The sequence below is a fragment of the Mizuhopecten yessoensis genome, unplaced genomic scaffold (assembly GCF_002113885.1).
Source record: "Mizuhopecten yessoensis strain PY_sf001 unplaced genomic scaffold, ASM211388v2 scaffold11165, whole genome shotgun sequence".
In the NCBI taxonomy this organism is placed as follows: Eukaryota; Metazoa; Mollusca; class Bivalvia; order Pectinida; family Pectinidae; genus Mizuhopecten; species Mizuhopecten yessoensis.
In genome coordinates this window covers 1176952-1203218 of record NW_018408912.1, presented here as the reverse complement: position 1 = coordinate 1203218, position 26267 = coordinate 1176952, and the positions used below count along the sequence as shown (strand labels likewise).

The 26267-nt window shown below is 37.5% G+C and overlaps 1 protein-coding gene across 3 annotated transcripts in view; it reads left to right on the top strand.

Moving 5' to 3' along the window:
* The window catches only part of LOC110467183, a 124770-nt gene extending 109555 nt beyond the window's left edge, over window positions 1-15215 (top strand). For all 3 annotated transcript variants that reach the window (XM_021524156.1, XM_021524157.1, XM_021524158.1), the window contains 7 exons: window positions 5544-5651; window positions 6042-6226; window positions 7815-7917; window positions 8237-8398; window positions 12074-12303; window positions 12756-12964; window positions 13398-15215. In XM_021524156.1, coding sequence (XP_021379831.1) covers window positions 5544-5651; window positions 6042-6226; window positions 7815-7917; window positions 8237-8398; window positions 12074-12303; window positions 12756-12964; window positions 13398-13540 — 1140 coding nt within the window. In that variant the 3' untranslated portion in view covers window positions 13541-15215. The remainder of the gene's footprint in view (window positions 1-5543; window positions 5652-6041; window positions 6227-7814; window positions 7918-8236; window positions 8399-12073; window positions 12304-12755; window positions 12965-13397) is intronic.
* The last annotated feature ends 11052 nt before the right edge of the window (window positions 15216-26267 follow it).

Below are 26267 nucleotides of genomic sequence, written 5' to 3'. Positions count from 1 at the left end.
AAACTAACTACAACATAGTTGGTTACAAACATATCTATTTACAGCAAAAGGAAATTAAAAACAACACACTTAACTTAAAAGAAGAGTGGGGCGATCCCCGGCTTGAGCGATCTCAAGCTGGTGACTAGAATAAGTTGTGGGGTGATCCCCAGGGCTTGAGCGATCCCAAGCTGTGGAGCGAGTAGCTAACAGGCGGCCCTGCAAACAGGCATCGAGCGACCCCGGTGCCTGAGTGTTCAGAGTATAAGTAAGAAACATGGTTTACAGGGCGATCCCCAACAGGCACTTACACAGTTATACTCTGACTAGCTAAGCACGCCCTAAGTCACCTACCCTAAAACTATGTTAGATTATCAAAAAGCAAACCAGGATTAAGAAATGTACGTGACTTAAAGGGGGTGCTCCCCGGCAGGCACACAAACTGGTTATGATTGCAAAAATAAAAATACAACAACAAGCATATAATGAATTGGGGGTATAATTCCCGAATTACATGTCCATTCCCTTACACTAATAAGAGCAGCCCATTTACAATAGAGAATCTGGTAAGTGAAGAAATACAAAGTAAGCTTGAAACTGTGGAACAAAGTGCTGCGAGCCGGCTGCCCCAACCTGATATGTTTCTTTACAGGGAGGTAGGTTTATCCAATGCTCAGACCAGCCGACCAGGTGTTGTCTCACCCTAAATGGCCTTATCTCTTTCCTGAACAAGTTACATCACAAAAAATAAAAAAAATAAAAATAAAATAAAAATAAAACCACAAAAAACAACAACAACAAAATAAACAACAACACAACACCAGCAACAACAAAATAAATATACATGATACAATAAAAATCAGAGATATAAACATACAGTATTAAAGAAATATTATGATGTACCTATATAAAAAATACATAAATAAATAAAACCTGAACAAGCAAGGTGGTGAAGGGGTGGATGGTGGGGACAAAAACAGACAGTGCTGATACTGAGACTGCTTAAAATGGCTGAAGACAATATCAATAGGGCTATCCCTATAGGCTGAATGACCATTGGTCAACCAGGTCACGTGACAAACTGTACACCTTACCAAATATGGTAGCGTAGATGATAGTAAATATTGTGTACAAACAATTATTTAGGTAAACCCAAATAAACATTTTATACACAACAAAACAAAGAATTAAAGTTCAAAAATTTATTGAGTCTAAATTTAAAGTAACTTGTTCAGGTTATATTAGTTATCTTTTGGCATTCTTAGGGGCTGCTCTCTGTTACTTAAACTAACTACAACATAGTTGGTTACAAACATATCTATTTACAGCAACAGGAAATTAAAAACAACACACTTAACTTAAAAGAAGAGTGGGGCGATCCCCGGCTTGAGCGATCTCAAGCTGGTGACTAGAATAAGTTGTGGGGTGATCCCCAGGGCTTGAGCGATCCCAAGCTGTGGAGCGAGTAGCTAACAGGCGGCCCTGCAAACAGGCATCGAGCGACCCCGGTGCCTGAGTGTTCAGAGTATAAGTAAGAAACATGGTTTACAGGGCGATCCCCAACAGGCACTTACACAGTTATACTCTGACTAGCTAAGCACGCCCTAAGTCACCTACCCTAAAACTATGTTAGATTATCAAAAAGCAAACCAGGATTAAGAAATGTACGTGACTTAAAGGGGGTGCTCCCCGGCAGGCACACAAACTGGTTATGATTGCAAAAATAAAAATACAACAACAAGCATATAATGAATTGGGGGTATAATTCCCGAATTACATGTCCAATCGAACGAAGGTTACAGATACAAATGTAAATGTGAAGTAACAGAGCGAGAGCCCCCAAGAATTGTAAAACAGAAATATTACATAAAAAATGGTTACACATATAAAAATACATACACATGGTAGGTTACATAGATTCCGATATATTCATGTTTTCCTGGGCCTGTTTAATAGTGGAAGGATGGGTGTGTATATAACGAGTGAAACAGTCAGACTTCCATCTACCCAAAACTTGGAGGACATGACCTTCGACCCCTCCTGCTGCCCCTGAGGTGCAGGCACCAATTCTAAAAGAATGGCCACTAAAAAATCTATCTTCATAGCCTAGTCTGCTCAAAGTATCTTTCAGGTAACACAAGAAGGTAGTCCTAGTCAGAGGTCTATAACTGTTTGTGTGCACCAAACAACAGTCTGACAATGTTTGTGGGTTGATAACATGTCTGTCTGTTTGTGTGCACCAAACAACGGTCTGACTATGTTTGTGGGCTGATAACATGTCTGCCTGTTTGTGTGCACCAAACAACGGTCTGACTATGTTTGTGGGCTGATAACACGTCTGTCTGTTTGTGTGTACCAAACAACAGTCTGACTATGTTTGTGGGCTAATAACATGTCTGCCTGTTTGTGTGCACCAAACAACGGTCTGACTATGTTTGTGGGCTGATAACATGTCTGTCTGTTTGTGTGCACACTTTCATCAATACAATTATTAGATTGATATCTCCATATTGTCCCTTGTTGTGACGTACTTTCACAGAGTTTCAGACTTGAAGTTTGTTACAAATCGTATTACATAGAGCATCAGTCGTGATCAGATGTTCTGTATTACTAAGAATGTATATTGATATATATATATAAAATATGTACAAATATGGTTTGGCTGTTTGCCACAGAATCTAATTTGTTTGTAGAATGGATTTGTGACTGTAGGAGATGAGGATCCGTGTACGATGTAAACACATTGAACCTGACATGGAATGTATCATGGTGCATCGGTATTGAAATAAATTGATGAAAACTTCTGTTCCACAGTATCTTTAGCGTGCAGGCCTTTTCAAAATGATCATAGCCGTGTTGTTTCATGATATTGGATGAATGCAACTTGTTATATTATACTTTTAACGTCACATGACAATATGGCCTCATCGTCCTTCTGATCTGTAGCAGGGTTGCTAAACCATCAGGGAGGTTAGAAAGAAGTCCTATGAAATAGGGGTTGTTTTTTTAACATTTAAAGATATATTTACATTAAAAACATTTTATGTAGCACATTAAAATGCTGTAGCAATAACTTTTCAAATGTTTTTAATTGCTTTGAGAATTTGAGATAAGCTGAAGATGAAAAGCTTGAACATAACTCTTCCAGCTTGTAATATTATAATGGTCATAGTGGAGGTTGTAACAAAATACTAGAATAGGCCTGTAAACGTTAGGGACCCTCATCAGTCCCACTGCAGCAGGAAGTGAATTTTAAAAATCGGCACTCTCAATATCCAATTCCATTTATTGGTTCTAACTGGTTGGCTATCAGTATATCACCTCAAGGGGCTAGGTTAAAAAACTTCATGTCTTTGATCGGTATTTTCACATTTGTCTGAACTTTTTTCATTGATTGAAGTTTTTTATCAAGTTGACTGAAATATGATAATTTAGATATATTTGAATTGTACCAAAGGGTTAAATAAAAAACTGTTCTGCAAATAAATGTATTAACTTTGTGCCCTGGTTCAATGTTGTATGTTGTATTAACTTTGGGCCCTGGTTCAATGTTGTATGTTGTATTAAATTTGGGCCCTGTTTCAATGTTGTATGTTGTATTAACTTTGGGCCCTGGTTCAATGTTGTATGTTGTATTAACTTTGTGCCCTGGTTCAATGTTGTATTAACTCTGTGCCCTGTTTCAATGTTGTATGTTGTATTAACTTTGGGCTCTGGTTCAATGTTGTATGTTGTATTAACTTTGTGCCCTGGTTCAATGTTGTATGTTGTATTAACATTAAGTTATAGAATCAAGACTGTAGGAAGTTCAGACTTGAGAGTACTTAATTACATGTTAGGAGACACAAGAAAAAAGATGTCGCTAAATAAATCTCTTGGCACTCGTGGAACTAATTCCAACAACCCTTAAAATTCCTGTTGGTCCATTAAACTTTAAATTTATGTATCAACTGGCTCCTCAGACACATGAGAAATACAATAAACTTGAAATAAAAGAGGAGGCCATAAGGCCTGTATCATTCACCTTTGATTATCAGTTATCCACAGCAAAGTAGACTATAGTAGCCTCCTGGGATTTCTTACCAAGGCAAACAATAAACAATAACAATGCTTGGTTAGAGCAATAAGAGAAATATTTGTAACATTTTGGTCAATGTCAACCTGTTGAAACTTTTATTTGAAAACGTCTCAGAAGATCAAGGCATCTTCGTTGATTTTGAATCAACCTGAAAAACGACCACACTTGTTTAGGACAAAGTTTGTTCATACTTAGTTTGGTTAGAATTGGCAAGGTGCCTTTTGAGAAATTTCAACCAATGAGAGGATTTCCCGGATAGCCCAAGATCGAAATTGTCACATTTACAATTCTAGGACATAATTATGGTTTGTTTATAAACTTTGGAAATATCCGTGGCATCAATCACCATCAGCCATTTGTCTTGTGACAGAAAGAGAGTGTTAATTGCAGTCATTATCTCCTATGATAAATGCTCGCTTGCTACCTAATGGCGTTTGAACTCCTCTACATCCTTCGGGATAATCAATCTTATACAAATAGGTCTTACTTCAGCTGGGTTCCCTGAACTATCTCCTTGTTTTAAAGGCAGATTATCAATCTTGAACCAAATAGGATTTTTATGAAGTGAACTGGTGTGAAATAAAATAGGTATGAACAGGAAACAGCAGATGTCAGTAAGTGATACATTTGTATTCTGATACCTAGGGAGTTGTTGGTAGTTCCTGCTCAGGGACACAGGGCATTGTCCTCTCAGTAACATAACCCCAGATGTAGGGCTTAACCTCAAGGTCTTGTAGATTTTATAAGTTTCATCAGAGTTTATTTCAAAGCAAGGTTATGTAGCAGTCCTCAAGGTCACATGAAAAAGCTAGGTCATCTAGCAAAACATCAAAGTCAAATGAAAGTGAGTTCCTGTAGCAATCCTCAATGAAATAAGGTCATGTGGATTCTGTTAGCTTCAGCAAAGGTCATTATAAAGAGAGGTCATCTAATAAGAATATAAGGGCATAAGAACTTAACAAATATCAGTACATTGTATCACCAAATGGCGAAAAGCAAGGTCATGGGAACTGGCCAATCCCTAAGGTCTTGAAAAAGTACGACAGACAAGACAAAATGTCACAAGAAAACTAGCAATTAAAATCTGATTCATTCAGTGGTGATTGTAGATAAATGAGGGACACTCACCATTGAAGACTTGCTTGTTTTAACTGACTGTTGGTTATGTCACGACAAAGGAGATCCCAAAGCCACCTCTTACCTACCTCATCACCTGACTAACCACTGTTAGGCATTTTCACCTGCAGAATGTTTTGTATTATTTCAGCTATTGAAACCAGTTGTAGTACATAAATTTGAAATAGATTTTAAATCATGCAGTCCTTTATTGTCTAGAAATTAAAGCGCTGTCAGCCAAATTTTCCACTTTTTCATTCCAAAATTGATGCTCAGCAGAATTGAGGTTTAAAATGTTGCTTGAATCCCACTTTACAGTTTGCTTTAACCCTGTATTGCTTGAACCCCATTTTGCTGTCTGCTTTTGTAGAAGGAGGATGACAGTGAGGCTGATATAGACGAACTAGTAGCCAGCCATAAGGCCTCTACCCAGAGTTCCTATGGGAGCAGTCGTGGCAACCTTCTATCCACTGTTGCTGTAAGTAGCATGTGTCTGCTAGAAGGCTCTAGATCCATTTGAAGCATTAAAGTAGATGTTTAGGACAGGAAATATCCATCCCAAGGCACAGCTGATTATGTCATCCAAATCAAACATTCAAGAGACTATATATATAAATGTCTGGTGTCATTTTAAACAAAGCTCATATGGAAAATATCCCTCCCAAGGAAAGTGTATTGTTTGTATGATTAGGTGTCAGTTTTAGCCTCCCTAGTGGGGCAGTGTAGAGCTATTCTATATCTTAGTCGCTTTCATAGAAGCCATTAGGATGAATAACAATTTGTGAAGTAATGAAACTAGGTTCCTGTGACCTACTTACTTGTTAATGATATATGATAACTCTGAATGACACCTCATTGTGTGTTACAGGATAGTCGGGAGAGTATAGCAAGTTTCTATAGCGATGCTGGTGGAGTGAATTATGGGAAGGTTCCTGTAACGGGTGAGGTACAGTTCGGCCTGGACTACAACTATAGGACTGGTTCACTGGAGATAGCCATTCGACAGTGCAAGGACTTGGCACCAGCAGACCCGAAACGCCACCGATCTGACCCGTACGTTTTTATGCTGGCCAGACTGACTGCAGACTGACCAACAGTTATAGTGTTATAAAATACTTTCAGTCATACCTTGTTATTACACTATACTACCCAGTCTATCTTCTTGTTTATTCCTAGCCCAATGGCTGCAATATTTGTTGCTATGTAAATTCATATATTTCGTCCAATAACAGTTACTTATGTTACTTTGTGTACTGATACGAATATCTTGCAGTTGATTACCTTATTTAAAAGCTTTTAACGGTCTCCTCAAAATAACAGGATTTGACTGCTCTCTTTAATGTAAATATTTTCTTTTCATTGTTTCTTCATCTAATGGACCTACCAAATGTAGGTCAAGTATGTGTTGTCAATACAAAGAAGGTGTCATAATTGTAATGTTGGTGATTGTGATGTCATAATTGTAACGTTGGTGATTGTGATGTCATAATTGTAATGTTGGTGATTATGATGTCATAGTTGTAACTTTGGTGATTGTGATGTCATAAGGCGATTGTGATGTCATAATTGTAACCTTGGTGATTGTGATGTTATAAGGTGATTGTGATGTCATAATTATAACATTAGTGATTGTGATGACATAATTGTAACCTTTGGTGATTGTGATGTCATAATCGTAACTTTGTTGATTGTAATGTCATTATTGTAACATTGGTGATTGTGATGTCATAATTGTAACTTTGATGATTGTGATGTCATAATTGTAACTTTGGTGATTGTGATGTCATTATTGTAACATTGGTGATTGTTATGTCATAATTGTAACATTGGTGATTGTGATGTCATAATTGTAACTTTGGTGATTGTGATGTCATTATTGTAACATTGGTGATTGTGATGTCATAGTTGTAACGTTGGTGATTGTTATGTCATAATTGTAAGGTTGGTGATTGTGATGTCATAATTGTAACATTGGTGATTGTGATGTAATAATTGACACTTTTTGGTGATTATTTAAATACATTTGTAATGAGGTTGTTCACCTCATCAAGTTCCACATGGTTCATACTTGTAGCGATTTTGTTTGAGTTATCTGTATTATTCTATCATTCTTTGATTGTAAACACAAGGATTGAACGATCTCTTCACCATTGTATGGGGACATGTGGACTGGCAATGATACTAGTATGAATGTCTGAAATTATCCCAAGAATTCCTAGCTCACCTTTACAGAATTCATGATTGTCATAGGAAAAAAATAGAATTGTCAATCAAGCTTATATGAGAACTGAATTCTTAAGTGATTGTTGGTGTTTAATGCTCCTCAACTCTCAGTCTTTTACACACAAAAAATAAAAATCTGGTAGTTAAGGTGTTTTTCTCAAGCTTCGTGTTTGGCAACTTAAGAATCTCCTCCCTCGGGTTGAGATCCCCCTATCTCACCCTCAAGAGAATGAAAGATTTTATTACTCTATTGTGACCTTCACAAATTTCTGTCTGTATGTATGTGAAGACCTATTAGATTATGTGAGCTTACTTTATGTATGTGTAACCTTAATTAACATATGTGTGAGCTTACTTTATGTATGTGTAACCTTAATTAACATATGTGTAACCTTACTTTACAAATGTCTGTCTGTAGGTATGTGAAGACCTATTTGCTTCCTGATAAAACACGTGGAGGAAAAAGGAAAACCAGAGTTAAGAAAAGTACTCTTTCTCCAATTTTCGATGAAACACTGCGTGTAAGTATTCTCAGATTAATGTTTTGTCCAGAGTAGAATAAATAAAAAAAAAAAACGATTTTAGCAAAACAGAGTTTACATATATACAAATGTCTGGAAAGTAATGACTTCTACTCGCAATTTCTATAATGGAAAAGCAAAACATCTTAAGGAGAGGGTTTTCAGACAGATGAAATATACAATTAAGTTCTGTCTGGGAAATAACAACTGCTACTGAAACTCTACAGCACAAAATCTATACTTAAATGGAAGAAAATAGTTCCAACACGACACATTAACATGCCTGCCTGTCCAAAGCAATGTGTTTTTTGCCTTGCAGTATCTGATCTCTAAGAGCGAGGTGGAGAACAGAATATTGTGGGTCACTGTGTGGCACAATGACAGGTTTGGTCGCAATGACTTCCTTGGTGAAGTATCCATTAACTTCGACTACTTCCGGTTTGGAGACTCGGCGCCCAAATGGTACACCTTACAGGAAAGGGTAAGGAAAGATCCCAGACTTCATTACTTCCCAGCCTCTCTATCACTAATCAGCCTCTCTATCACATATCAACCTCTTTATCACTTTACGACCTCTCTATCACTACTCAGCCTCTCTATCACATATCAACCTCTCTATCACTTTACGTCCTCTCTATCACTACTCAGCCTCACTATCACATATCAACCTCTATATTACTTGACAACCTCTCTATCACGTTACAACCTCTCTATCACTACTCAGCCTCTCTATCACTACTCAGCCTCACTATCACATATCAACCTCTATATTACTTTACAACCTCTATATTACTTTACAACCTCTCTATCACTACTCAGCCCTTCTTTCACTTTACGTCCTCTCTATCACTACTCAGCCTCTCTATCACTACTCAGCCTCACTATCACATATCAACCCTACATCACTTTACAACCTCTCTATAACTTTATGTCCTCTCTATCACTTCTCAGCCTCTCTATCACTACTCAGCCTCACTATCACATATCAACCACTATATCACTTTACAACCTCTCTATCCCTTTACGTCCTCTCTATTACTACTCAGCCTCTCTATCACTTTACGCCCTCTCTATTACTACTCAGCCTCTCTATCCCTACTCAGCCTCTCTATCCCTACTCAGCCTCTCTATCACATATCAACCTCTATATTACTTTACAACCTCTCTATCACTACTCAGCCTCACTATCACATATCAACCTCTATATCACATTACAAACTCTCTTTCACTTTACAACCTCTCTATCACTTTACGTCCTCTCTATCACTACTCAGCCTCTCTATCACTAATCAGCCTCATTATCACATATCAACCTCTTTATCACTTTACAACCTCTCTATCACTTTACGTCCTCTCTATTACTACTCAGCTTCTCTATCACTACTCAGCCTCACTATCACATATCAACTTCTATATCACTTTACAACCTCTCTATCACTACGCAGCCTCTCTATCACTACTCAGCCTCACTCACATATCAACCTCTTTATTACTTTACAACCTCTCTATCACTTTACAACCTCTCTATCACTACTCAGCCTCTCTATCACTTCTCAGCCTCACTATCACATATCAACCTCTATATCACTTTACAACCTCTCTATCACTACTCAGCCTCTCTATCACTTCTCAGCCTCACTATCACATATCAACCTCTATATTACTTTACAACCTCTCTATCACTTTACAACCTCTCTATCACTACTCAGCCTCTTGATAACAACTCTGCCTCACTATCACTATTTGACTTCTAATTCTCTTCTCTGCCTGTCAACCACTAAACAGCCTCTCTATCACTTTTCAGCCTCTCTAAATTTACCGAAAATAAGTGTAAGCGACTTTTAAATCTGTATTTATAAAGGGTATATTCAGGGCTCTTTATGGACATGGGCTTAAAACAACTGTAAGGTGGGTTGTTTGACAAGGTATGATTTGCATATGGACCATCGAGCAACTAGACATCACACAATAGGATATGAACAGTTCGTCGAACAACATAAATATAGCACTGGGTCAGTCATCCATAAAATATTGATGGCAGTAACCCATCTTACACTAAGCAAATGTGATGTAAAGTTACATTTAACAGAAGAAAAAACAATTCTGCAAGGCTAGCTTACAGACTTTCAAGATAATGAAGTCATAATTGATTTGAAAATAGCAGACTGATACAATGAGTTTTTGAGTCCGATTTTTTTTTTTTTTTTTTATTACCTGGGGCAGAATATCCCTGGTCCTATTGGGAAGTAATAGATATCATGAAGGCAAAGGGGAATTTTGTATGCGTTTGTATATTTCGTATTCTTTTGTATATTTTGTATATATTTTGTATGCGTTTCTATATTTTGTATACGTTTGTATATTTTGTATACATTTGTATATTTTGTATGCATTTGTATGGTAGCAGAATACAGTGGAAATGGCCCGACTCTGATAACAAGGCACATGTCGAGGAAATGTAAACACAGCGGATTTACCCTACACAACACATGTATACATGTATATATATTTGTAAACTGCATTACATTTACAATACATATAAAGTACTGAGAAGTGTATAAACCTCTATGTATGTCACTTGTGTGAAAACCATTGTTACCACGTCAAAAATTACCAAAAAATGCCAAAAATTGCTATTTTTGACTCAAAATTTGATCCCCGCAACTAGTATTTTTTTTCCTAAGTTCTGTCTGAAATTGAAGATTACCTACCTGGTTGCAGAATTATCTGGGTCCTAGTAAAGTTGTAAAACTTGATTTTTTGTAATTTTGCGTCGTGTGCTGTTGTCAAATTTACCTCCTGTATAACTAGCTTTTCATGTGTTAAGGCACCCTTTCAGATTATGGCCAAAATTTTATTCTCGAACCAAAAAAATCTTCTTTTTTTTAAAAATGTGAAGCTAACTTAGCACACTTCATCATGCTTATATCAATTTTAGTACAGTTTTATTTTTATATTTTTTTTACATATCATTATACAGGGGTTAGCCATTTAACAAAAATATCACCCATGGCCACAACCCTCTACTGTACACTGCTACCTTATACATCACTTTCTTTTTCCCAAAATTTAATTAAAACCTTTTAATGTCTTGAAAATGAGACAATGAACACAACGATGTATCCGTTTCTTTTCTCACTTTAATAGTGACTGAGTAATAAGAATTCTCCTGACAGGTTTATTTACCAATTCTGCTCTCAAACTACCAACAAAGGGAGGTAATCTGAAAAATGGAAACTTGAATAGGTTTGTAGTGGCCGCAACTCTCTACTGTATATTGCTACCTATATTTTGTATGCATTATCTGACATAGTTTAGGAATATATCTTTGTTATTTTGGCTAATGTCCAAGCGTAGAATGTCTGTAGGTGTGAAGATTGATTGGTGCACAATGCATTCATGTTTGTCCTGATGACTGTATATGTGTACAGGTACTAGAGTGAGATTAGTTGGGGGGGGGGGGGGATAATCATGACTGCTGTCATGGAACTGTAAAGTTGAACATTTCATGTTGATTGACAGTTGTCTCCATTAATTTTTGCTAAATTGCTTTAAAAGTTGCAAGTTCTGCAGTTTTTGGTATAGAGGAGACAGTTGGCACACTTTGAAGACCCCATATTGACTAGCTTGGGTTGTAATTTCTGAAAATATGAGGTACAACAAAGGGAATTGTGCGTGTTTTGGTGTTGTGTTTATAAGGAACTATCTCATTGGTCAGCTTACAGTTAGTCCAAAACAGTTCTATTCAGATCAAGGTCAGCTCCATTGCTGTATTTATGTAAGGCACTTTTAAAATCAGAGGTATAAGTGAAGTTTGGGCTATTTTAGTAATTTTAAGAGAAAGTAAGTCTGAGGTCCTCTGTCCTGGTTCAGGTCTGGAGGCTGACATAAAGATGGCCTCTTTAACCCCTTGCTGAAACCAGTGCGACTCCTAGTACAGTACTCTGATATAAGCTGTGCTGAGTGAATGGGAATGGTCCCTTATATGTGATCCCTCGGGACACAGGTGTTCTTACATATTTTCTGAGTGAGTGTTTAGTCTCTACCAGATAAGGGATTGGACAGGACACATATGATTTTGCAGTCCAGTAGATTAATTTGTTCATGAAAAAACTGCAATGAAGCAAAGTAATAAGCCTCATTCCTTTACCACCAGGTGGAGACACAAACTACATCACTGCTGACTTACCAGGGTGACCTTATCCTGTCACTAAGACTGGTATCTAAGGACAATGTCAAAGAAATCCTCACCTCTCCCACCAAGACCAAGAGGAAGAAGACGCGGCCTGATGGGCTGGCAGGGTGTCAGCTACAGGTCCTACTTAAAGAAGCAAGAAACCTCACCGCAGTCCGCTCAAACGGATTCTCCGACCCATTCTGTAAAGCGTGAGTCTTCCATATATATATATCAAGCTTAAATCATCTTGTTTTAACATACACATTATGTACATTGAATAGTGGAACCTTAATAATCTGGACAATTTGGTTTGCGTATTCTGTAAAACTTTGCTATTCTGGACATTTTAGTTAGTGTGTCTTATTTGAATCTTGCTCTTCTGAACAGTTTGGTTACTGTGTACTATAGAACCTTTTTTAAAGTCAGGGAAATATTTGTTCTGTGTACAGTGGAACCTTCTTAGTCTGGAAAATTTGGGATTGGGATCACAGTAAATCGGAACCATATTAATTCAAACTGCATAAAAGGCTTGCTTTTCATTCTGTCTGACTCAAAACATCAAATAGTATTTCCTTGTTTACACTGAAAATATAATTGTGTGTTCTGTTACTAGGTTATTTGAAATACTCTGTAGCAAGCCTTGTTGGTTATCTCCTTACAGGTACCTGTTACCAGACAAGAACAAGGGGTTGAAGCAGAAAACGCCTGTGATAAAGCGAGACTGCAACCCTCAGTGGAACTACACATTTATATTTGATGACGTTAGCCCCGAGGAGCTGAAGGAGCGTGCTTTGGAACTAACTATCTGGGACCATGACAAAATCTCCAGCAACGACTTCTTGGGGGGAGTCAGACTCAACCTTGGGCTGGGTATGTTATTGTTTCATTAAGAGTTGGCAAGTATGGTACACAAATATTGGTGTTTGTTTTTCTATTTTAGATAAACTGACTCCACCAGGTATTGATAAACTTTGTTACAAATTTACAGATATACCTTGATATAAACACAATAGGGATAAATTTATTGGTCAAATTAAGCAGGTTTTTCAGAATACATCGGTTCATTTTATAAATAAATATATACAAAGGGTCCTTACTTAATGTCTGGTTTACACAGGCTTCTGGGATCATACAATGTTAGGATTTATACAGCTAACCAGACAGGAAGATTTTAAAAAATTCATCACTAAAAGCTGTAAACTGGAAATTTTCTTGCAATTTTTGTAGTCTTTTGAAATTTCGATTTTTTTGGCTATTTTGAAAGAACCTTTAATCGAACCAAATTTATTTGCTTTATTTCCAGGACGATGTTACGGTAAAATTGTTGACTGGAATGATGCTAAAGGTGAAGAAATTTCAATATGGCAAGCAATGTTAGATCGACCCGATTCTTGGATTGATGGTACCTTGATCCTGCGACCAAATATGGACAAAAGACGATATTAGATCACCCAAGTACAGATTTGTTGCATTAAGATCAGTCGATATGGAAAGGACTTGCCTTGCCTTGAGAATGTGATTACTAGTATTGGTTAGTGACACTGTTGATATATGAAGAATGGACCAATTTGGGATCATACATAGAGTGAAAACAATACAAGATATCAAATAGACTGACAGTTAAATGGTAGGGATACATGTGGTAAGCATACTTACCTGTCAGTAGAATGGCAATTAACCAAATATGGAATCTCAGTTGGAGCAGACAGTGATAAATTTTATGCATTTACATGTTTCACCAAATATGGGCATAAAAATATTATTCTTAAAGCGATCAAATGTATAGCATATTGTTCTGACCAAACATGGACAAATCGTAAAAAATTAGAAACAGGCAGTGATCGCATAATTTCATTTAAAAAATGATGTAGGTGTGGTAAGCATGTTCACATTAGTGGTAAGCATACTTACACTTGGTAAGCATGTTCACAGTGGTAAGCATACTTACACTTGTGGTAAGCATGTTCACATTAGTGATAAGCCTACTTACACTTGTGGTAAGCCTACTTACACTTGTGGTAAGCATGTTCACATAAATTGTAAGCATACTTTCACTTGTGGTAAGCATGTTCACATTAGTGGTAAGCCTACTTACCCTCGTGGTAAGCATTTTCACATAAGTTGTAAGCATACTTACACTTGTGGTAAGCCTACTTACACTTGTGGTAAGCATGTTCACATAAGTTGTAAGCATACTTACACTTGTGGTAAGCATGTTCACATTAGTGGTAAGCCTACTTTCACTTGTGGTAAGCATGTTCACATTAGTGGTAAGCCTACTCACACTTGTGGTAAGCATGTTCACATTAGTGGTAAGCCTACTTACACTTGTAGTAAGCCTACTTACCTTTTGTGGTAAGCATGTTCACATTAGTGGTAAGCCTACTTACACTTGTAGTAAGCCTACTTACCTTTTGTGGTAAGCATGTTCACATTAGTGGTAAGCATATTTACACTTGTGGTAAGCATGTTCACATTAGTGGTAAGCATACTTACACTTGTGGTGAGCATGTTCACATAAATGGTAAGCATACTTACACTCGTGGTGAGCATGTTCACATAAATGGTAAGCATACTTACACTCGTTGTTAGCGTACTCACATTAGTGGTAAGTAAACAAATATTTGTAGCTTTAAGACATTTTCTACAGTGCCTGAAAAACAATCTATTTACGACACTCAACTATAGGTGCCTCATCTTCATACATGTACAAATAAACTTCATCTTCAAACATGTACTGCAATTGCACATCATACATGTATGGTAAATTTGACCTCATACATGTTTAAAAAACTGAACCTCATGCAAATATGTGAAGATCATCATCATGGTACAACAACTGATCTCAAAATGTCAATAGCACAATATTAATTCTTGTCTTTTGTTTATGAAATCTCTGTAGAACTCTCAGTTATGTGTGTGAAGTTGTGTGTTACATTAACTATAAGTGGATTATGAAGGTTCAGCTCTGTGTTTTTTCTATACAAGTTTAGCAAGCCATTAATGCTCATTAGTTCTTTGGGATACACATTTAGCTTGAGTTCTGTAGTTCTCTGGGACAAACGTTTAGCTAAATGTTATTCGGGACAAAGGTTTAGCTGAAAGTTCTGTAGTTTTTCGGGACAAAGGTTGAGCTGATTGCTCTGACACCTGCAATCAAACAGTGGAATCTAATTAGCTAGGGTTCTGTAGTTCTCTGGGACAAACGTTTAGTTAGGGTTCTGTAGTTCTCTGGGACAAATGTTTAGCTAGGGTTCTGTAGTTCTCTGGGACAAAGGTTCAGCTGAAAGTTCCTTTGCTATTCGGGACAAACATTTAGCTAGAGTTCTGTAGTTCTCTGGGACAAATGTTTAGCTAGGGTTCTGTAGTTCTCTGGGACAAACGTTTAGTTAGGGTTCTGTAGTTCTCTGGGACAAACGTTTAGTTAGGGTTCTGTAGTTCTCTGGGACAAATGTTTAGTTAGGGTTCTGTAGTTCTCTGGGACAAAGGATTAGCTGAAAGTTCTGTAGTTCCCTGGGACAAAGGTTTAGCTGAAGGGACAAACGTTTAGCTCAAAGTTCTGTAGTTCTCTGGGACAAACGTTTAGTTAGGGTTCTGTAGTTCTCTGGGACAAAGGATTAGCTGAAAGTTCTGTAGTTCCCTGGGACAAAGGTTTAGCTGAAGGGACAAACGTTTAGCTCAAAGTTCTGTAGTTCTCTGGGACAAAGGTTCAGCTGAAAGTTCCTTTGCTATTCGGGAAAAACATTTAGCTAGAGTTCTGTAGTTCTCTGGGACAAATGTTTAGCTAGGGTTCTGTAGTTCTCTGGGACAAATGTTTAGTTAGGGTTCTGTAGTTCTCTGGGACAAATGTTTAGCTAGGGTTCTGTAGTTCTCTGGGACAAATGTTTAGTTAGGGTTCTGTAGTTCTCTGGGACAAACGTTTAGCTAAATGTTATTCGGGACAAAGGTTTAGCTGAAAGTTCCTTTGTTATTTGGGACAAACGTTTAGCTAGAATTCTGTAGTTCTTTGGGACCAACGTTTAGCTGAAAATTCTGTAGTTCTCTGGGACAAAGGTTCAGCTGAAAGTTCCTTTGCTATTCGGGAAAAACATTTAGCTAGAGTTCTGTAGTGCTTTGGGACAAAGGTTTAGCTAGAGTTCTGTAGTTCTCTGGGACTAAGGTTTAGCTAGAGTTCTGTAGTTCTCTGGGACAAAAGTTTAGCTAGGGTTCTGTAGTTCTCTGGGACAAAGGATTAGCTGAAAGTTCTGTAGTTCCCTGGGACAAAGGTTTAGCTGAAGGGACAAACGTTTAGCTCAAAGTTCTGTAGTTCTCTGGGACAAACGTTTAGTTAGGGTTCTGTAGTTCTCTGGGACAAACGTTTAGTTAGGGTTCTGTAGTTCTCTGGGACAAAGGTTTAGCCGAAAGTTCTGTAGTTCTCCGGGACAAAGGTTTAGCTGACAATTCCTTTGTTATTCGGGACAAACATTTAGCTAGATTTCTGTATTTCTCTTGGACAAACGTTTAGCTTGAGTTCTGTAGTTCTCTGGGACAAACGTTTAGCTAGGGTTCTGTAGTTCTCTGGGACAAAGGTTTAGCTGAAAGTTCTGTAGTTCCCTGGGACAAAGGTTTAGCTAAAAATTCTGTAGTTCTCTGGGACAAACGTTTAGCTGAAAGTTCCTTTGTTATTTGGGACAAACGTTTAGCTAGAATTCTGTAGTTCTCTGGGACAAAGGTTTAGCTGAAAATTCTGTAGTTCTCTGGGACAAAGGTTTAGCTGACAGTTCTGTAGTTCTCTGGGACAAACGTTTAGCTGAAAGTTCTGTAGTTCTCTGGGACAAAGGTTTAGCTAGAGTTCTGTAGTTCTCTGGGACAAAGGTTTAGCTGACAGTTCTGTAGTTCTCTGGGACAAACGTTTAGCTGAAAGTTCTGTAGTTCTCTGGGACAAAGGTTTAGCTGAATGTTCTGTAGTTCTCTGGGACAAAGGTTTAGCTGAAAGTTCCTTTGTTATTCGGGACAAACATTTAGCTAGATTTCTGTATTTCTTTGGGACAAACATTTAGCTAGAGTTCTGTAGTTCTCTGGGACAAACGTTTAGCTAGGGTTCTGTAGTTCTCTGGGACAAACGTTTAGCTGAAAGTTCTGTAGTTCTCTGGGACAAAGGTTTAGCTGAAAGTTCTGTAGTTCCCTGGGACAAAGGTTTAGCTGAAAGTTCCTTTGTTATTCGGGACAAAAGTTTAGCTAGAGTTCTGTAGTTCTCTGGGACAAAGGTTTAGCTGAAAGTTCTGTATTTCTCTGGGACAAAGGTTTAGCTGAAAGTTCTGTAGTTCTCTGGGACAAAGGTTTAGCTGAAAATTCTGTAGTTCTCTGGGACAAAGGTTTACCTGAAAGTTCCGTAGTTCTCTGGGACAAAGGTTTAGCTGAAAGTTCTGTAGTTCTCTTGGACAAACGTTTAGCTAGAGTTCTGTAGTTCTCTGGGACAAAGGGTTAGCTGAAAATTCTGTAGTTCTCTGGGACAAAGGTTTACCTGAAAGTTTCGTAGTTCTCTGGGACAAAGGTTTAGCTGAAAATTCTGTAGTTCTCTGGGACAAAGGTTTAGCTGAAAGTTCTGTAGTTTTTCGGGACAAAGGTTGAGCTAGAGTTCTGTAGTTCTCTGGGACAAACGTTTAGCTAGAGTTCTGTAGTTCTCTGGGACAAACGTTTAGCTGAAAATTCTGTAGTTCTCTGGGACAAAGGTTTACCTGAAAGTTTCGTAGTTCTCTGGGACAAAGGTTTAGCTGAAAGTTCTGTAGTTCTCTTGGACAAACGTTTAGCTAGAGTTCTGTAGTTCTCTGGGACAAAGGTTTAGCTGAAAGTTCTGTAGTTTTTCGGGACAAAGGTTGAGCTGATTGCTCTGACACCTGCAATCAAACAGTGGAATCTAATTTAACAATGTGGTTTCATCATATTTAAATCACTCGTTATCACAGGGCATTGACATGTATGCTGAATCAAAGTATATAACACATGATACAGGAAAAAAACGAGCCCAGATTAATCTGTGTTAGGATTTGTTAAAGACGTGTATCCATTTTAGTTTTTTTCAGTTTGGTCATCAACTGAATTCATCTATGTGATTGCTGGATAAAGTACAATAGGTTATAGATAATTGGATGACAACTGTAAAACCCTAGTAGAACACACAGCAGCTAACATGATATCCTTTGATCTTGGAACTGGATTATGTTGGATTTTTTTCAGATATATTTTGAATTCATTTGACTATACATCATCAATGTTGTTGTCTCCAATCTGGTTTCCCAATTAGCCATCTTTGTTGGCAAATTATCATGCTTTTGCCTCATAATGGCACTGATTTGTCCATGTAAGTGGCACTTTATTGTGCAAGTTTCCACATGAAAAAGTTTTGTTTTGGAATTTAACACTCCTCTTCTGAATAAATTACAAGTTTGCAAGAAGATGCAATTGGGAGGAAAAACATCCTGTTATGATCCATCATGATGCTTTGTAAATGAGGAGGACAATATGCTTGGTGAAAGGGGTAACTCAAAAAACATGACAGTAGTAGTGTAGGAAGAATGGGTTGTCTCCCCTACATTAATTTATTAATACTGAAATATTTATTTTTGTATCCATTAATAGTTGCATTCCTGTACAATTGATGGTGAATAATCAAAGTATACCAAAGCAGTGTAATAAATAACTAGATATTGTTTATGTTCTTCATAAATATGTGTGGGAGTTTTGTAGTAAAAATTGAAACAATTACTTTTACCCTGGCAGGGTGGGCGGGTAAGTTGTGTTAGATATTTCACAACAATGTAAGGAAAATAATGTAAAAAAATGACATTCTCTGGAATAACAAGCATTAGTAATAACATTAAAAGTTATGCTGATGGAGTTGATCAGTATAAAAAAGTTTGACTCTGATTTTATATGCAGTAGTTGACTTAATGTAACATGATATTAGTAGTGGTTACTGACAATGGTTGTTTCTCTCATAAAAGTTGAATGACCTGTATTCTATTTATTAATCAGATGTAAACAGAATGTGTAGCTTCCTCTATGCTGTATTCCATGTATTATGGTGCTGTTTTTCTCCTTGGCTAAACAATTTTAATTGTTGATGTTGAATCTCAATTTAAATGTATGATCACATTTCTTTACAATCTGCATAATGAGGAGGCAGTGTAATATGAGAGAATTTGGAGTATTTCTACATTTATTATTCGAACTCTATCTTCAACGTCAGTTAGCTAAACTTTACAACAGTACTGAGGGTAATTTAAATGTAAGCACTTTGGTAAATAATTGTTCAAGTCACGGACTTAGATCTAATATAATTACGTGGTTCAAGTGAAAGAAAATGTTGAGACAGGAATTTTCTCACCTGGATTTGAACAACAGTGATACAATTACTTGAATTTCCATTGGAAAAATAATAAAGTATACAGTTGAACCAAATGTGTTCCCAGCAAATGGTGCTGGATGAGAGGGCTGCTGGATTAATGGGACAACATTGTATAGAAAAGGGGAGCATGTCCCTTAAGACTGTGGCTGTTATTACAATATAATGGTTTGGCCAATTTTACTTTGAAAGTGGATACTGATGGTTTATTCACACAGGGTAATTAAGCACTAGGTGTGTCAGTGTGTGAAGGACCTGGAAGGCTCAGATTTATGGTGGGAGAGTGGACATCTTATCAATATTGAGTGACCGCCATTGGTGGAATTAATTGGACTGATCTATTAGAGAGGAAATAAAATTATCATAACTTGTACAATATAAGTTGCATAGAGTTACTTCCCATGGTTGAAATTTTCGATATTTAGGAAAACATTTTCAACTTCATAATGAGTCTGTTGGATAAACCTGCATGATTAAACGTACACTTGTACAAATGATGTTTTCAGTACTAGTACATTATGTATTATAGAAAAGTATTCATAACTGTAAATTGTAAAATAGTTCAGTCCAAACCGGACATCCTTGTGATCACATATTTTGGCCAGGTTGCCATGTTCCAAAGTGTAGATAGTCAAATTTTTATATATTGTCACTGTCAAAACCAAATCCTTTGGTGAGTTTAGACAAAACATTGAATTGGACAGAGTCCAGTTTAGGCAGAGTATACCATAATTTAACGAAACCAAAGCTTTACATAGTACTAATTTGATACCTGCAGTTTGAATATTGCAAACTTTGCAAACTGTTTTCCTTACTGAACATTGCCCAGCTATGCTAGCTCTGTGAACAGTAATTTTAGCATTACTGATCATGATAACTTACTGTACAGGGAAATCCACACAAATTATGTTAGCTCCATGTTTAGTGCAATCCATATTTACGAAACTTTTAGCTCCGTGTTAGAAGAGCTGTGCCCATAAATGTTAATGAAAATCTACTTGAAGTGGGACCCTTTTTATTTGGGAACCCTAAATAATAGCTTTGAAGTATGCTCTGTGATAAATGATGTCATATGTACATGTTATCTTTTTCACCTAATAAAAATATATTAAATGAAATGGTGGTATCTATGCAATAAAGTTTGTTTCTTTTTCTTCCTTATGGTCTCAAGTAAGTATTGTGCAGATAGTTTGATTTCACATGATTCTGTCTCTCTTTCATTAACTAATGGATATATTTCAGTTTGGTAAATATATAAACTACATCTTAGTTGTTTTCCGATGTCTCTGTCACTACAAAATGATTGTCTAGCAGCTGAGTAGTGAAAGAGTACAAATATAGATGTGTCATAATATGAATGAAATTCTATCATGTTTAAATATTTTTGAATAGTTTATTACATCAATATGATATTTGCTTATTTTCTGTTCATAGTTACAGTATCTTTAAGTGATATTTACCATGAAGTGTAGAAGTATTTGAATTGAATGTAAAATGTGAAGTTGTGACTATTTGTATGTTACCATATGTATATTTGTTGATATTTTTTTTCCTTTTAAATAATATACTATATATAGTTACTGTTGATTTTAATACATTTATCATGATATATACATTCCAGTAAGGTTAATAATATAATGTATATTGCTCATAAAAAGTTCTCATGTTTTTGTACATTGAAAACCACATCATCATATGCCATCCAGAAATTACTGTTCTGTTGTTCCATTCAGAGTTTAAATGTGTTTGTTTGAAAGTTGCAATGTATTATGTATGCCTTTTTGTTATTTTTTTCTATTGAAAATTAATGTATAAAACTATTATATCGGATATACAATTGTACAGAATTTATACTGCATTTTCTACTAGAACCAATAATTTTCCGCATAATTATCGAAACGAAAATTATTTAACCCTGTGACATCCGTATATGGATTGCCTTATTTAGTTCTTTACCAAACTGGCACAATGAAGGAGCATTGACCGAGGAATCCATGCTAATATTTACCTGTTCAAAGTTGCAAAAAGTATCTTAAGATATTTACAACAAGAAGTATATATTTTCTGAAACTATAAATGAACAAAGAGTAGGATAACGCTAAAAATATTTTGAGTCTGACATAAAATATGTTTGATAGAGACAGGTGTAATGTTTGTGCTATTGTTCTGTACCTATAAAGGTGTGGTGAGTAGAATTGTGTTTTGGTGGTTGAACCTTAATACGGAGTTGATAACTGGTGACACAGTGTATTGTATCTATGTCGCTCAAGCTGGTCAAAAATCAAGAATCAAATACCATTTTGTAAACTGTTTTTCTTTTTTTTCTTCAAAATAATCATTTTTTCCTTTACTTTCATAGTACAATACTTTACTTCAAACTTTCCAATAGTACTATATTGTGAAAGCTCTCCACTGCAAACAAACTTACATCAGTGCAATTATATTATAGTACACTATATGTACTACAGTAGATTTCTCTTAATATCACTTCCCATTTGTCAGAGAAAAACATGATATTAACAGAAACATGACATAAACAGAATACTTATTTTCTGATGTTTTTCAGTCCTCAAAACCGGAAGTGAACTTAGTCAAATGCCTAAGTGATGTGGCTCTACGAAGAAGATTGATATTTTGTAACTAACCTTGTTCTTTACCCTAGTTGAAATATAGATATAAGTAAATAAGTATAGAAATAAATATATTATTTGTATTTCATTTCAGTATGCAGTTACATTTCATATAGTTAGTAGCAAAATGACGATCAGTACGATTGTAATTATGATTGTTTACTGCAGTAGTGATGTAGGCATACAAGTGTTTGGCTGGTATTCTGCATCAAATTCAATTGTAAACATGAGACTTGGTAAATATTTACCTATATCTTGATATATATACTGTTCTTTCGCTAGTAACATCTTTTTATAGGTTAATTTCCTTAGATATTTGCTGCAAGTGTGTAATCGAAGATAGTACACATGTTATAATTAGTTGAAAGAATACATCACACTTGGCATTAGAAAAGTTTACAGATGTTAGACTGTCCTAGCTCCCCCAACCACAGGTGAATATCATGTTAACAAGTATGTAAGTCAACCTATTGTTTAACAGTCAGCCAGGTGTAACCTATTGTTTAACAGTCAGCCAGGTGTAAAAAATACCCTGTTAGGCCGAGGCATTGTTTACATAATGCATCCAGGGTGTGAAAGAAGGTCCCCAGGGCATTTATCATGAATCATTACCACCATTTACCAGTATTTTTTTTGTGACGGTGGCCAAAATAAAGTGATATTAAGAGAAATCAACATACAATCAGGTGATAATAAAAGAATTGAATTGCATAGATTATATAGCAGGAAAAACGGTGCATCAAAAAAACATGATAATAACCGAAAATTGACATTAACAGACGTGATATTAGGTGGAATGTACTGTATTCCTACAACCAAGAAATGTATCTTGCTCCTGTGCTTCAGCAGATTATCAAGAGAGGCTGATACTATCAGTGCAATTCTTGTTCAGCATAATGTACTTTATAAATTTACGTTTACAGTGTATTTCACAATATAGCTGAGGTCAAATTTATTAAGGCAAGTACATATTACAGAAAATGTCATTCATAGTAGATATTTTATGAATACAAATAGCGGAAAAATCAGAAATCATTTAGCAGAAAGGTCAGCTTTTGGTTTCTTTTATATTTATATGAAACAATACAGTAGAATTTTGGCATATTTTTTCACTTTGATATTTTGTTTCGCTACAAAACCCTTTTCATTGTTAATTTCTACTACATGCTGGTAAAAAACTAATTAACTACAGCTGTATATTGGGTTTGTCTGCTTTGCAAGGCAAGGTGATCTTAACAACGGAGTGGTCTCCCTTCGGTGGATGTCAAAGCGAGTCTGCCTCCAGCTGCTTTGAGCAGCCATACTTAGTTTTGCACTGCTGTTCATCTATGTATACAAACAAATACTCAAAATTAAAAAAAGTAAAATGACTCAAGTTTTTTGTTTTATTTATGATCAAGCCACCCAAGGTTTCAGATTATGAACATCTTGCCTTTTGCTTACCTTAACATCAGCTGGAACTCTTTTCCAATCACATCAACAAAATATATTTTGATGGAAATTACTGATCAACTTCATCCTTCTGTGCTACATACAGCCACACTAATCTCCCTTCACTTAGACTTCTGTTGAGGCTTATGTGTTATATCTCACCCCATATGAGGTGCAGCATCTCCAGCTCTGCTGTTCCTGTCCTGTCCCAGGTTGTCTTAAACCCACTAGATGGTGTCATTCGGGGTCTCTTTAATTGCTGATCCATTTTCAGCATGTGCTCAAAAATATAGTCACATAAAAGACCCAATGTCAGTAGGCATCACTCCATCACAAGAGACAGTCATATACAAAAATTTGGCATTTGAAGGTGAGCAAGTATGAGACATGCACTGGACGAACAGATTCATATTGAACAAAGGATCATAACATCGTAAATAAAGGAGTACAAGACTAAATTTAAGAACCTGACACTCTGTTATTTTGATGTGTACTTGCATATAAAACTTGATAATAATAGGGGACTGTATATAAGTAATGCCCCAGGTACAATGTGGTGCACTGATGGATGGAGTGCCAGCCTGTAGTCACCTCCAGTAGTAAGAGTAAGGGGCTAATAACCAGGCTCAGACAGACAGTCTTTCTACCAAGATCCTTATAGCAGATGATGCGTTGCAGGAAGACTTTAAAGACATCTATAACGAACAAGCTGTATATTCTTTATGCCTGCTTGGTGACATGCCACATTAGAATGTACAGCTGAAACTTGGTCTTAAAGCTGTAATAGTTGGACTATCATTTGGGACTTATGCATCTTTCAACTTTATCATGTCTTACTTGGATGTCTTTTGGCATTTCATTGCCAATGCTAATGGTATGTCAGGGCTCACTGGGATCTGTGAGCTGTGCAGCAGAAGTCATATTGGTATGTCAGGGCTCACTGGTAGTTGTGAGCTGTGCAGCAGAAGTCATAATGGTATGTCAGGGCTCACTGGGATCTGTGAGCTTTGCAGCAGAAGTCATAATGGTACGTCAGGGCTCACTGGTATCTGTGAGCTGTGCAGCAGAGGTCATAATGGTATGTCAGGGCTCACTGGTATCTCTGAGCTGTGCAGCAGAAGTCATAATGGTACGTCAGGACTCACTGGTATCTGTGAGCTGTTCAGCAGAAGTCATAATGGTATGTCAGGGCTCACTGGTAGTTGTGAGCTGTGCAACAGAAGTCATAATGGTATGTCAGGGCTCACTGGGATCTGTGAGCTTTGCAGCAGAAGTCATAATGGTACGTCAGGGCTCACTGGTATCTGTGAGCTGTGTAGCAAAAGTCATAATGGTACGTCAGGACTCACTGGTATCTGTGAGCTGTGCAGGGGGAGTCATAATGGTATGTCAGGGCTCATTGGTATCTGTGAGCTGTGCAGCAGTCATAATGGTACGTCAGGGCTCAATGGTATCTGTGAGCTGTGCAGCAGAAGCCATAATGGTATCTCAGGGCTCAATGGTATCTGTGAGCTGTGCAGCAGAAGTCATAATGGTACGTCAGGGCTCACTGGTATCTGTGAGGTGTGTAGCAGAAGTCATAATGGTATCTCAGGGCTCAATGGTATCTGTGAGCTGTGCAGCAGAAGTCATAATGGTATGTCAGGGCTCACTGGTATCTGTGAGCTGTGTAGCAGAAGTCATACTGGTACGTCAGGGCTCAATGGTATCTGTGAGCTGTGCAGCAGAAGTCATAATGGTACGTCAGGGCTCACTGGTATCTGTGAGCTGTGCAGCAGAAGTCATAATGGTACGTCAGGGCTCACTGGTATCTGTGAGCTGTGCAGCAGAAGTCATAATGGTACGTCAGGGCTCACTGGTATCTGTGAGCTGTGCAGCAGAAGTCATAATGGTACGTCAGGGCTCACTGGTATCTGTGAGCTGTGCAGCAGAAGTCATAATGGTACGTCAGGGCTCACTGGTATCTGTGAGCTGTGCAGCAGAAGTCATAATGGTACGTCAGGGCTCACTGGTATCTGTGAGCTGTGCAGCAGAAGTCATAATGGTACGTCAGGGCTCACTGGGATCTGTGAGCTGTGCAGCAGAAGTCATAATGGTACGTCAGGGCTCACTGGGATCTGTGAGCTGTGCAGCAGAAGTCATAATGGTACGTCAGGGCTCACTGGGATCTGTGAGCTGTGCAGCAGAAGTCATAATGGTACGTCAGGGCTCACTGGTATCTGTGAGCTGTGCAGCAGAAGTCATAATGGTACGTCAGGGCTCACTGGTATCTGTGAGCTGTGCAGCAGAAGTCATAATGGTACGTCAGGGCTCACTGGGATCTGTGAGCTGTGCAGCAGAAGTCATAATGGTACGTCAGGGCTCACTGGTATCTGTGAGCTGTGCAGCAGAAGTCATAATGGTACGTCAGGGCTCACTGGTATCTGTGAGCTGTGCAGCAGAAGTCATAATGGTACGTCAGGGCTCACTGGTATCTGTGAGCTGTGCAGCAGAAGTCATAATGGTACGTCAGGGCTCACTGGTATCTGTGAGCTGTGCAGCAGAAGTCATAATGGTACGTCAGGGCTCACTGGTATCTGTGAGCTGTGCAGCAGAAGTCATAATGGTACGTCAGGGCTCACTGGTATCTGTGAGCTGTGCAGCAGAAGTCATAATGGTACGTCAGGGCTCACTGGTATCTGTGAGCTGTGCAGCAGAAGTCATAATGGTACGTCAGGGCTCACTGGTA